This window comes from Canis lupus, chromosome 6, assembly GCF_048164855.1.
Source record: "Canis lupus baileyi chromosome 6, mCanLup2.hap1, whole genome shotgun sequence".
Taxonomy (NCBI): domain Eukaryota; kingdom Metazoa; phylum Chordata; class Mammalia; order Carnivora; family Canidae; genus Canis; species Canis lupus.
In genome coordinates this window covers 52,694,875-52,708,780 of record NC_132843.1, presented here as the reverse complement: position 1 = coordinate 52,708,780, position 13,906 = coordinate 52,694,875, and the positions used below count along the sequence as shown (strand labels likewise).

General features: G+C 38.3%; 2 protein-coding genes across 13 annotated transcripts in view; one reads left to right on the top strand and one right to left on the bottom strand.

Annotated features, from left to right (window-relative positions):
* The window catches only part of SCYL3 (SCY1 like pseudokinase 3), a 44,619-nt gene extending 32,138 nt beyond the window's left edge, over positions 1-12,481 (top strand). For 8 of the 10 annotated variants that reach the window (XM_072830547.1, XM_072830546.1, XM_072830541.1 and 5 more), the window contains 4 exons: positions 6,946-7,117; positions 9,524-9,682; positions 10,625-11,325; positions 11,819-12,481. In XM_072830547.1, the coding sequence (XP_072686648.1) occupies positions 6,946-7,117; positions 9,524-9,682; positions 10,625-11,325; positions 11,819-11,878 (1,092 nt within the window). In that variant the 3' untranslated portion in view covers positions 11,879-12,481. The remainder of the gene's footprint in view (positions 1-6,945; positions 7,118-9,523; positions 9,683-10,624; positions 11,326-11,818) is intronic. The other 2 variants (XM_072830548.1, XM_072830549.1) reach the window with 1 other exon arrangement.
* FIRRM (FIGNL1 interacting regulator of recombination and mitosis) overlaps positions 8,494-13,906 on the bottom strand; it is a 43,590-nt gene continuing 38,177 nt past the window's right edge. Inside the window, exons 24-26 of one of the 3 annotated variants that reach the window (XR_012032989.1) lie at positions 12,580-12,815; positions 11,940-12,122; positions 8,494-8,935 (exon numbers count right to left, since the gene is read on the bottom strand). Coding sequence is in view for 2 of the 3 variants with exons in the window: in XM_072830532.1 (XP_072686633.1) it covers positions 12,627-12,815 (189 nt within the window). In the remaining variant the exon portion in view is untranslated. Of the gene's footprint in view, positions 8,936-9,119; positions 12,816-13,906 lie in introns of those variants that run through there. The other 2 variants (XM_072830532.1, XM_072830533.1) reach the window with 2 other exon arrangements.

Here is a 13,906-nt window from a genome sequence, read left to right as displayed (position 1 = left end):
TGTGTCAGGCTCCCTGCTCACAAGGAGTTTGCTTCTTCCTCTCCCTCTACCCTTTCCCCCACACAAACCCAGCCATACCCCCTGCTCATGTTCTTTCTCTCTCTCAGTCTCTCTCTCTCTCTCTCTCTCTCTCTGTCTCTTAAATGAATACATAAAATCTTTAATAAAAAAATATTTTAAAATTTGTATTAAGTCATCTCCACACCCAACGTAGGGCTTGAACCCATAACCCCAAGATCAAGTCACATGCTCCACTGATTGAACCATCCAGGCACCCCTGTTTTGTTTTTTTGATTCCACCTATAAGTGGGATCATATGGTATTTGTCTTTCTGTCACTTATTTCACTTAGCATAATGCTCTCAAAGTCTCTCCATGTTGTCACAAATGGCAAGATTTTGTTTTTTATATGGCTGAATTATATTCCTCTGTGAGTATATGTGTGTGTATAAATTCACATTTTCTTTATTCATTCATCCATTGATGGACACTTAGGTTTCCATATCTTGGATGTTATAAATAATCCTGCAGTAAATGGGAGGGGGTTGTTAAATGTAAATTAAATGTAAGTTAGTGTTTTTGTTTTCTATGGATAAATTCCCGGAATTGGAATTGCTGGATCTTACAGTAGTTCTCTTCTGTTCTGTTCTCCTTTTTGAGGAACCTCCATATTGTTTCCAAGTGGCTGCACTGATTTCCATTCCCACCAGTAGTGCACTAGGGTTCCCTCCTCACATCCTCGCCAGCCCTTGTTACCTCTGGTCTTTTTAATAAAAGTCATTCTAATAGGTATGAGATGATGGCTCATTTGTCCTGATATGTCACTATTACAGTGTATCATTGACTGTACTCCTCATTCTGTGCCTATTTCTCCTGTGATTTACTCATATGTTGTAACTGGAAGCCTGTACCTCTCACCCGACATCGTGCCCAGCCTTTTTCTCCCTCCTCTCTGGCAACCATCAGTTCTCTGTATTTATAGGTGTGATTCTGCTTTTTGTTTCATTTGTGTGTGTGTTTTGTTTTTTAGATTCCATTCATGAGTGGAATCGTATGGTATTTGTCTTTCTGAGTCTGACTTGTTTCACTTAGCATATCCCCTCTAGGTCCGTCCATATTGTCTCAGGTGGCACGATTTCATCTTTTGTCACGGCTGAGTAGTATTCCACTGTGTATATATCCAACATGTTTCTTACCATTTGTCTATTGATGGACATGTAGGTTGTTTCCATGTCTTGGCTATTGTAAATAATGTTGCAGTAAACATGCAGTAAGCCATGTAGTGAACATGTGCCTGTATCTTTTTTTTTTTTTTTAAGATTTTATTTATTTATTAGAGACAGAGAGAGAGAGAGAGAGACAGGCAGAGGGAGAAGCAGGCTCCATGCAGGGAGCCTGACGTGAGACTCGATCCCAGGTCTCGGGGATCGTGCCCTGGGCTGAAGGTGGCACTAAACCGCTAAGCCACTGGGGCTGCCCATGTATCTTTTCAAATTAGTGTTTTCATTTTCTTTGGGTAAATATCCAGTAGTGGAATTTTTAGATCATATGGTATTTCTATTTTTAATTTTTTGAGGAACCTCTGTACTGTTTGCCACAGTGGCTGTACCAATTTGCATTCCCACCAACAATGTATTAGGGTTCCTTTCTTTCCATATCCATACCAACACTTGTTATTTTTTGTTTCTTTGATTTTAGCCATTCTGACAGGTATAAGATGATAACTCATTGTGTGGTTTTGATTTGCATTGTATGGCTTTATTTCTGGGTTCTTGATTCTGTTACACTGATGTATGTGTCTGATTTTAAGCAAATACCATATTGTTTTGATTCTACAGCATTGTGTAATATGCTTTGAAGTCATGGAGTGTGATACCTCCAGCTTTTTTCTTCTTACGTTTTCTTTGGAAAAAAAAAAAAAAAGATTTGGCTATTGGAGGTCTTTTGTGGTTCCATAGAAATCTTAGAATTATTTGTTCTAGTTCTATAAAAAATGCCATTGGTATTTTGATAGGGATTGCATTGAATCTGTAGATTGTTTGGGTAGAATGGGCATTTTAACAGTATTAATTCTTCTAATCCATGAGCACAAGAAAATTTCTATGTATTTGTGTCTGCAGCTTCTTTTATTAAATACTGACGTTTTTCAGGATATAGGTATTTTACCTCCTTAAATTAATTCCTAATTATTTTATTCTTTTTGATACAGTTGTAACTGGGATTGTTTTCTTAACTTCTCTTTCTGGTAGTTTGTTATTAGTGTATGAAATGCAACAAATTTTTGCATATTAATTTTGTATCCTGAAACTTTACTGAATTTTTTTTTAGATTTATTTATTTATTTATCCATGAGAGAGAGAGAGAGGCAGAGACACAGGGAGAGGGAGAAGTAGGCTCCATGCCGGGAGCCCGATGCGGGACTTGATCCTGGGACTCCAGGATGGCGCCCTGGGCCAAAGGCAGGCGCTAAACCGCTGAGCCACCCAGGGACCCCCTGAATTTTTTTTATTACAGATTTTTTTTTTTAGTAGAGTCTTTTAGAGTTTGACTACATATATGTTTTCTGACTAGTCATATACATATATTCGTCATCTGAAAATCGTGACATAAAACTGAAAAAAAAAAGTAAAACCTTCTTTGTGATTTGTATGCTTTTGATTTATTTTCTTATATAATGGCCATGACTAGGGGGATCTTTCTATTCCTCATCTTAGAAGAAAAGCTTCAACTTTTCAGTGTTGAGTATATTGTTAGCTGTGGGCTTGTCATAGATGGCGTTTATTATGTGGAAATACATTCCCTCTATAGCCACTTTGTTGAGAGTTTTTATCATAAATGGATGTTGGCTTTTGTCAAGTGGTTTTTCTGCATCTACTTAGGTGATTTTATGATTATTAACCTTCATTTTGTTAATGTGGTATATTACATTGATTTGCAAAAGTTGAAACATCCCTATGTCCCTAGAATAAATCTTACTGGATCATAGTGTATGATCTCTTTAATGTATTGTTGAATGTGGTTTGCTGGTATTTTTTGAGGAATTTTGCATCTGTGTTTATCAGGGATATTGGTGTGCAATTTTATTTTTTTTTATAGAGCCTTTGGTTTTGATATCAAAGTAATGCTAACCTTATAAAATTGAGTTCTCTCCTCTTCAATTTTTGGAACAGTTGAAGATTGGTATTATTTCTTTAAATGTTTGGTATAAATTCTTTTTTATTTATTCATTCACGAGAGACAGAGGGACAAAGACATAAGGCAGAGGGACAAGTAGACTCCCTGCGGGGAGCCTGATGTGCGACTCAGTCTCAGGACCCTGGAATCACAACAGGAGCCAAAGGCAGACACTCAACCCTGAGCCACCCAGGTGCCCTGAATGTTTGGTATAATTCACTAGTGAAACCATCTGGTCCTGGACTTTTGTTTGTTGGGAGTTTATGGATTGATTATTCAGTCTCCTTCCTAGGGATCAGCCTGTTCAGATTTTCTGTTCCTTTATGATTCAGTTTTAAGAAGTTGTATATTTCTAGGAATGTATCCATTTCTTCTAGTTTATCTAATTTGTTGGCATATAATCACTCATAGTAGTCTCTTATGATGCTTTGTATTTCTGTGGTATCAGTTGTAACACCTCTTTTGTTTCTGATTATATTTGTGTCCTCCCTTTTTTTTTTTTGATGTGTCTAGCTAAAGCTTTCAGTTTTATCTTTTCAAAGAACCAGCTCTTAGTTTTTTTTGTTGTTGTTGTCTTTTTAGTTTCTGTTTCATTTATTTTTTTTTCATTTATTCTTTTTCTAGCTCTTTGAGGTATAAAGTTAATGTTTGAGATTTTTGTTGTTTCTTAAGGTAGGCTTTTATCACAGTGAATTCCCCTCTTAGAACTGCTTTTGCTGCATCCCATAAATTTTGTTATGTTGTTTTTCCATTTTCATTTATCTCATAAGGTTTATTTTTTGTTTCTCTCCTTTAATTTCTTCTTTGACCCATGGGTTGTTCAGTAGCAGGTTTAATCTCTTATGTATTTGTGAATTTCCCAGTTTTCTTCTTGTGATTGATTTCTAGTTCATACCATTGTGGTTAGAAAAGATGCCTGATGTGGTTTCAGTTTTCTTAAATTTATTGAGACTTGTGTGGAAAATGTCCCATGTGCACTTGAAAAGATTATGTATTCTGCTGTTTTGGATGGAGTGTTCTGTATATATCTGTTGTGTTCATTTGGTTTAATGTGTCATTCAAAACCACTGTTTAAAAAAACAAAACACTGTTTCCTTCTTGATTTTATGTCTGATTTATCTTTTGATGTAGGTGGGGTGTTCAAGTCACCTATAATTATTATTACTATTTTTCTGTTAATATTTGCTCTGTGTATTCAGGTGCTTCTATGGTGTGTGTATAGCTGTTTACTATTGTTCTATCGTTTTGTTGGATTTCTTTTCTATCCTCTTGTTGGATTGATCCCTTTATCATTATGTGGTGCGCTTCTTTGTTTCCTGCTGCAGCTTTGTTTTAAAATCTATTTTGTCTGATAAAAAATATTGCTACCTCAGCTTTTTTTTACTTCCACTTGTTTGGAATATCTTTTTTAATTCCTTCACTTTCAGTTTGTATGTATCTCTAGATTTGAGTGAGTCTCTTGTAGGCAGTATATTGATGGGTCTTGTTTTTTTATCTGTGCAGTCAACTTGCATCTTTTGATTGGAAATTTAGTTCATTCATGTTTAAAGTAATTATTGATAGGTATGTACTCACTGCCATTTTAAACATGTTTTCTGGTTGTTTCTGTAGTTCTTCTGTGTTCCTTTCTTCTCTTGCTCTCTTCTGTTGTGGTTTGATGGTTTTCTTAGTGTTGTGCTTGGATTCCTTTCTCTTTTACATTTTGTGTATCTATTACAGGTGTTTGATTTGTGGTTAGCACTAAGTTCATATATAAAATCTTGTGTGTATAGCAGTCTATTTTAAGTTGATGGTCTTTCCAGTGCTTTCTTTAGACTGTGTTTGAACTTAATTTTTACTACCCCCCCCCCAACCTTTTATGTACATGAGGTCATGTTTTATATCTTTTTTTGTGTATTCTTTGATTTTTGTAGATTATAGTTGATTTTACTTCTTTTGTGTTTTAACCTCCATATTGCTCTAAAAGTGGTTATCTGCCTTTTACTATATGTTTGTTTTGCCTGTGAAATTTTTTCCTTTCATAATTTTCTTACTATGGATTATGTCATTTTCTTTCCACTCAAAGAATTCCTTTAACATTTCTTGTATGGTTGGTTTAGTAGTGATGTACTCCTTGAACTTTTGTCTGGGAAACTGTCTCTCCTCTTCTGAAAAATAACCTTGCTGGGTAGAGCATTCTTGGTTGCAGGTTTTTTCCTTTCAGTATTTTGAGTATCCTGCCACTCCCCCTGGCCTGCAGAATTTCTCCTGAGAAATCAGCTCATAGTGTTATGGGATTTTATTTGTCTGCAACTGTTTACTTTTTTTTTGCTGCTTTTAAAATTCTCTCTTGATGATCATTTTCATTTCAGTTATATTGTGTCATGGCATGGGCCTTCTTAGGTTAATCTGGTTAGGGGCCCTCCTTGCTTCTTGGGCTTGGATGTGTTTCCTTTCCCAGATTAGGGATGTCTTCAGCAATTATTTCTTCAGATGAGTTTTGTTTTCTTTTCTCCCCTTCTTCTGGGATTCCTGTAAGTACTGTTATTATGCTTGATGTCACTGAATTCCTTTAACCTATCCTCATGTTTATTATTTTCCTTTTTGCCGTTCAGTTTGAGTGCATTCCATTACCATTTTCCAATTGCTGATTCGCCAATATCAATCTTCTATCCACTAATCAACTGATATTTCCTTAGTGTATTTTTTGTTATTGAATTTTTTTAATATTTTGTTTGTTGAAATGATTTTTTTGTTGAAATGCTGATTTCACCCACTCTTTTCTCAAGTCTATTGAGTATCTTTATGACCATTACTTCGAATAAGGCATATTGTTTATCTCCATTTCATGTAGCTCTTTTGTTGTGATTTTCTTTCATTTGGGGACATGTTCCTTTGTCTCTTCATTTTGTCTCTCAGTTTGTTTCTATGTATTAGGGAAATCAGCTACATCTTGTGTGGAAGAGGTCCTGTGGTGCCCAAAAGGGTAGTCCTTGCCAGGTCATCAGTACCAGGCACTCCAGAGGGGTCTCCTGTATGGGTGATGCATACCCTACTCTTGTGGCTGAGCCTCATTTGCCTTTAGCACAGTCAGCTCTTGTGACCCACTTTGCCTGCTGTGGACACAGCGGACAGTGTTTGCTCCCTGTGCTGTTGAGAGGCCTGAAGCTGCTCTGCGCTCATTGGTAGGTAGGGGCAGTTGTCAGACTAGATGTCTGCAGTTAGCTCCTCTGCCACAGGTATAGGCTCTTGTCACTCTGTCTTTTGACTGAATATTTAGATTCTCCAAAGATTTGGAGAGGCCTCTATAGCCATACCACCCTGAACCCCACCCCATCTCAGCTAATCTGACAGTAAGCAGGCTCAGGCCTAATCAGTAGTTGCTGGGAGGCCTCCTTGGAATACTAGCTGTCGTCAGTATTTAAGAGGCTGTCGTCTCTTAAAGAGCTGAGATCTCCTGAGTGCTCAGCTGCCTCTGATCCTGGGGCACGAGCTGACAGGAATGATGGACAAGTCTAGAACCTTTTATAGCAGTTTCACAGTAATTTTATATTATTTCTAATGTCTTTTTGTTTTTTATTGTATTTTTAATGGTGTTTCAGTCTGTGATTGATTGGGAGGGGAAAATACTGGTCCTTGACCACGGTCAGTTTTGAGAGCTACTGACCTAGAACACCTATGTAAAAAATGAAGTCATCTGAGCAAGCATAGACTGATTGCAGTCCAGTTGGTTGTTTATGGGGACAAGACAGGCAACATGGTTGTGTACACTTATGACCTGATTTGCTCCTAGGTGTTACTGGGCTTGCGTGATACCAGCGATTCCATTGTGGCAATTACTCTTCACAGCCTAGCAGTACTGGTGTCTTTACTTGGACCAGAGGTGGTTGTGGGAGGAGAAAGAACCAAGATCTTCAAACGCACTGCCCCAGGTTTTACTAAAACGGTCAACCTTTCCCCAGAAGGTAAGAATGAAAAGTACAGCTTTTTATTTTAATTAGATTTTTAACAAATAACATGGTGGGTTGTCTTCAGTCAAATGATACAGAGAATGGTAAAGAGTAATTTCCCTTTCCCAATTCCTTCTGGGTGTGTAAGGTAACCAGTTTTAATAGTTTAGTGGGACTCTTTTCTTCCCTTTTGTAAAACCCACAAAGACACACAGATGTATGTTTATACACACATGCCCATATGTAGAATTTTTTAAAAAAACAATGAGCAAATACTACGTGCAATTGTACAGCCTAATTTTCACACGTAGTGGCTTATCAGAGACTGGTTTCTAGGTCAGTACATAGTAATGACACCTTTTTTGACAGCTGCCTAATATTTCACTGAATACGATTCAGTGATTTCCCTCTTAATGGATATTGCTTTCATTTCTGGATTTTTAACCACTACATTGATGCAGCAGATGTCTTTGTACCTGTATCTTTATGTAGTTTGGCTTTTATTGCTAAAAGATAAAGTCCCAGAAGTAGACCTACTGAGTCAAATGATGTATATTTAAAATTTTAGTAGATACTGTCAGCTTCTAAAAGGGCTGTAGCACCTTATAACACTAGATATTCAAATTTTTCTGGCATTGATGGCCTTTTAAGTAAAGAGCTGTTGGTTTTTAGTTACTTCAAGAAATCCTTATTTCTGGGCTATTTCCCATTGGATGTTACATGGGACAGAGCATTACTTTCTGGTCTTTGTAGGCAGTAAAAGTCAAGAATTTTATATCAGCATTATTGCTTCTTTGGTCCTGGTATAACCTAGAATCAGATGGTGACCTTGTGAGGAAACGCAGATCTCTGATTCAGTTGTCGTGGATAGTGTATTTGATATTATCCGAATAGTTACAGTAGAAAAGATCAGATTTTCCCCTAATTTTGATGCCAGGAGAATCTTTAAAGCAACACTGGCTTTCTGAAGTTTTGATGGGTCCATGTCTTCATGGTGCCAATGAAGTCTGTGTCCAGATTTGCAGAAGGTCATGAAGAAGCTGCTCCCTCCTCTCCTGCCAGGATATGTTCACACTGCATTGAGTGAATGAAGGCCGTGTGTTACCAGTTTTTCTCTTAGCAGAGTACAACAAACAGCAAATGAGAGATTTATTTATATTTCCTAACACAGGAACATTGAGGGGATGGTGGTGGTGGTATGTGCTATTTTGAGATAAGACTGTGGGAGTCCATCTCAGGGCAGCTTTGCATGTTGAATTAGCAAGAGTCCCCATTCTTCATAACTGTTTTATTTATTAGATGCAGTTTCCTAGTTCTGGACATTTTATATACTATTGACGTGTAATCTTAGAAACCAAAAAGGCACCAAAAGCAGGAGTAACAAATGAATTTTTATTAAAATAGATGTTCCTGGAGACTTTACAAAACAGATCAAGGTCTGATCCCACTGACTTCCCAAAGTAGTTAAACTCTTCATCCAAGATGGCTGTCGACCCCTGGTTGCAGCCTGCATTTCAAGTTCATGGCTAGAGTGGTCCTTCTTCTGAAGGATGAGAGAGAATGCTGGGGAGGGGGCATGGATACAGGAGGCTACCCTTAGACTTTTTCCTCCTTCTGTTCTTCTGCAGTTTCACTATATGGTCAGACTTCATATGGGATAATATTGAGGTTTATGAAAAGGGTAGTATCTTACTTACATTAGGGAAGTCAGTCTGGATGGAGGAGAGTTGGAGGAGACCCTGGGAGGCCCTCAGTAGGGAGGGTGGTGGCAGAAGCAGGCAAGAGGCTACAGGGCTTGCAGAGGTCAGGCAGGGCCTCCCTGTGATGACCTACCTAGGCATAGGAAGTATTAAGCCAAAAATTTTGCTGGAATCCTTTGACCAAAGCCCACTGTTGAGTATGAATTTTCTGGCAAACTGTTAAAGACCATTTTTTTTTTGGAAACATTTTTTTCCCCCAGCTGGGAGTTAAATGTTTGTAACATAAAATTTACCATTTTAACCATTTTTACTGTACAGTTTGTGGCATTAAGTACATTCACATTGGTGTGCTTGTATTCTTAGACTTCTTTTTTTTTTTTAAGTAGAATCAATTATTTTAAATTGACAAAATGTTCAGTGGCTGTTAACTTTTTTAATTAGGTATTCTAAAGGTTATATCTAATCCAACTGCTCACCCAATGCTTGAACTGTTTCAAGTCCCTTACCATCATGTAGACCTCAGCCTGCCCTGAAACACCTTGAGGACACAGGCAGGCCATTCTGTAATGAGTGTGTTTCTTCAGATATTTAAAGATTCTCTCTGCAACTTATCCTTTATCTGTGTTAAATATACCCATTTCCCCTGTTACTCACTTACCCTGACAGAGCAAGAAGCTATTTACTATCCTTTTTATTTTTGGGAGTTTTTATTTATCTTCAGATTCTCCCCCGCACGTCTTCTGTAGCCAGCAGAGTCAGACGGCGCCAATCTTGGAGAACCCCTCCTCTGGCATGTTCCCTAAATGTTTCTTTTCTGGCAGCATGCCCATCAGCAAGAAGCAGATACAGCGAGATTGCTACAATACTCTTTTACAGACAGGTAGAAATATTCAATTTATATAGTTTTTCCACTGTTACATGAATGTTATTCCTGAGTACAGAGTTATAAATTCTAAAAATTAAGGGCAGTTTGGGAATAACGAGGCTGATTTCTGTATAACTGTAGTCAGCTGGGGTGTCATCTGCTTTTCCTGGACTACAGGTTATATACCTACCATTTCTTCATAACTGGTGAGGAGAGCTAGCTGACATTATTTTGGTACTTCTGGTGCTTTAGTGCAACATTTTCCAAACTGTATCAGAGGATGCTAATTCTGTTAGATGGCAGTAGGTATGCCATGAAAAAGAGAGTTGTGTGGTTAAGTAAGTTTGGGGAGATGTTAGTAGCAGAGTCCTGACACACTCATTGTGCAAGATTCCAGGACCTTGACTACATTTAAGCAAATCTGATTAAAATGAGGGTATGTTAGGGTTGCCTGGGTGGCTCAGTTGGTTAAGCATCTTACTCTTGATTTCAGCTCAGGTCATGATCTCAGGGTCTTGAGATCAAGCCCCTCTGTGCTGGGCATGGAGCCTGCTTAAGATTCTCTCTTTCTCTCTTCTGCCACCCCCCCCCCCTTCTAAAAAAAATAAAAGAGATACTATGTTGGGTTAAGGCAAACTTATTTGAGCACACAACACTTTTTGGGGTTAACACTGCCTGGCTTAGAACATTTCTATATTTGTTTATAGATAATACACCAATAAACAATACGCTTGAATATTTAGTGAAGAATTGTATGCTCTAGTTAAAGTATCTGAATAACCTACCTCACATATTTGTTACATTCTGCCGGGATATCTCTTTTGCAGGTACAATTTAGTAACCTGGATATTTTTATGAAATTAAAGCCATACATTTTTTTAAAGTGTTAACCTTTTCCTAAATATATTACTTGCTCTTAACACTTTATGAACATAACTTCTGTACATATCCCCACAGGTGATAAATTTCCTCAACCTATTAAGTTTCCCATGAATGGAGTCTCAGATGTGAAAAATAACTCTGGAGATGGTGAGAACTTCCCACCAGATTCTAAAAAGTCTGAGGAGTGGCCTGATTGGAGTGAGCCTGAGGAGCCTGAAAACAAAACTGTCAGCATCCAGAGCTGTCCCACAGAAGCCTACAAGACCTCCACATCCCCGCTCACTAACTTGAACATGGAGGAGGCGGTGGCTTGGGACGACTATGAACCCAGCAGCACAGATACTGAAATAAGTGCGAGAGATGGAGTCCCAGCTGTTAGACCGGGCACCTCAGGGGAGCAGGAGGCCATTCCTACTTTGCTTTCACTCACTGAAGAGTCCAGGCCTTTAAAATCAAGTCCACCCCAAAAGACTAATCATGCACAAAGCAGGGACAACCCAGACCAAACCAAGCCACCGAACATGTCATCACAAGAAAGGCGCCTTAAGGCTCCATCAGAACTTGGTTTAGGAGAGGAATTTACCATCCAAGTAAAAAAGAAGCCAGTACAAGATCCAGAGTTGGACTGGTTTGCTGATATGATTCCAGAAATTAAACCTTCAGCTGCTATTCTTATTTTGCCTGAACTGAGGACAGAAATGATGGTTTCCAACAAGGATGACGTCTCAACAGTGATGCAGTTCTCCTCAAAATTTGCTGCAGCAGAGATTACTGAGGTGAGGATTAGTAAATCGTGCTAATTTAAGGGGTATGTACCAGTTGCACTGTCTCATTTATAACAGACATACTGTTTTCTCAGTGAGGGAAGAGACTGATGTACACAGTTGCTTACAGTGACGGGTGAAGCACAAATGAATGCAATGAGTTCCTATAAATGATATCTTTCCTTCCCCAGAAAAAAGCAATGTTTAGACTAAGTGTTTAATGGGCCACTGGTTACTCTTAGAACCCACTGATTAAAAGGGGTTAAACCCAAGAATAGGGTGTCATCAAATCAATTTAATTGTACATATATGGCCCTTGGGAAATTAACTTCAAGTGCTGTGGTTTTGTAACTCTGGAACCAAAGTAATCCTACTTTGCAGCTTCCTGTTAGAGTAAGTTATTTTACTTAGCGTGGGGCTCTCTTCTGGCAAGTGTTAGGTCCCTTTACATCCAGAAATGATTTGTCTCAGCAGCCTGCCCTTGATTTGCTCTCTCTTGCTGCAGGGAGAGTCTGAAGGCTGGGGAGATGAAGGGGAGCTGAACTGGGAAGATAATAACTGGTGACAACGGGTATAACTTTAGGGAAAAGGATTTCTTTAAAAAAAAAAAAAAATCAAACTAATACCTCAAAAGCTGGCTCTGCAGACAAGAAAACCCAAAAGCATCCATTTCTCCCATCTGTGCCAACCGAAGTGTGAGTGGTCGAGTGCTGGCTAGCGCCCCGGCGGTGAAGAGTCTCCGCGCTGGCTTCTTGGAGGAGGAGCCCGTGTGCGTCTGACTAAGGCCAGTTTCTGTGAAGAGCAAGTAGCTGTGGAAAGGTTGAATTTACTGCTTTTTTCCAGGACAATTCCAGAAGAAAATAAATACAAAAATTCAAGCTGATTAGCTTAATTTTGTGCCATTTCTTTAACAGAAGAGTAAGCTTTATTATGAAATACAACTTACTGAAAAAGTTTTAGCTGTAAAGTATATAAATGATTTTAAATCGCTAAGGTTTCCTTAGGCAGCTTATTTATTTGTTTACAGTTGTACTATCTGTTGGCCCTGTGGGTACCTGGGCAGTCCTTGACTGCTCCACATGTATTACACTGTACCAAAGTTCTTCTTCAGAAATATCACCCCCCGCACCTGTTCTCTAAATGTCCAATAAAGACTATTTTCACTAGATTCAACTTTACAAAAGTTGTTTTATATGTGTTAGAAAATGCATACTTACATCAATATATTCATTTACAAAATAGAGTGTAGGATGATAAAAATCATACCCAGTTCTATCTATGAGTAACATGGTCCAATCCATTTAAGGGCCACCCTAGAGTACACGTCGTTTTAGCTCATCGATCCTTTCTTGGAGGGTCTCCATTTTCATTAGAAACCATTCTGGAGCAGGAGACTTCTGGAGTAATGACTCAATTGCCTCCAGGGCCCCTAATGCTGCTTGCAATGCTGACCTATACTCTTCTTCCAAGGGGAACTCATGACGGGCTCTTTTTGAATAAGGCTGGCAAATGAGAAAAACATACGATAAGTAGTGCCATGATACCCATTCCCAAGATGATAAAAGAACTTTTGGGAGTTTTATGTGCACATTTTATTTCATCATTGGTTCACAAGGACAGGAGGGAACCTCCAAGCCTGTAATCACCTAGATACTATGCAAAGGCATTTCTCATTTGTCACAGTAATTCGGGGTGCTATTACTGTTAGGGTCCAAGGAAAGTAACAGGAATGCTGCCTCATCCAGTCGTTTCCAATGAGTACTCTTTGGAAATATCTTGGAATCTGTTCTGACAAAAAAAGCCCCAGGTATGCATCCTCTGAATGATTCCAGTTTACTTTTTAATGCTAAGTGCTATGGCCTTTCAGATGCTTAACCCAATTAAAAATTGTCAGGCTTTCTAGCATCAGTGCACTGGGAAGGGTGGCAGGGGGAGATCTGGGCCAACACATCTTTTGTAATCATGGTCTTCCCAATAAGGAAGATCATAATAAATTCTTGAGGGCTTATTTATACCACTGCTATGAAACTTTTAGGCCTGAAATCTATAAAGTTAAATATGTCTTGAAAACAAGTTACTAACATAAACTTAAGTTCTTTTATATAAGAGTTCTAACTAAAACTCACCAGAATATTGTTCCTCTTACGGATCGTTATCCTAAATATACTACTGGTGCTCAAAACAATATCCTTGGTGGTATCAGACTTCTGCCTTATAATAGGAAGATAGGATTTCTGGACACTGTCAGAAATTATTCAGGCTGGTTTGATGAAGGAGGCAAGGGATCAACCTAATTCTGGAAGGTGAGTTCATTGGTTTTCTTCTGTGGTTCAGAAACTGCTACATTTGTAGCTTCACCTTCCTAAAAGTTACTAGAAACAACTGAAAGTCATATTGAAAGAGTGTATGAGTTAGTATGATATTTAAAACTTTTTTTTTTTTTTTTTGTAGTCCCACCTCTGCTCTGTGTGTTGATAACCTCTCAGGAGGAAGAAATGTAATTTTTAAAAGAGCAGCTACTGTAAAACAGGAGAATTTTATATGTCTAGATCTATTTGATTATATTTTGATAGTATGAGGCCAGGAACCATAC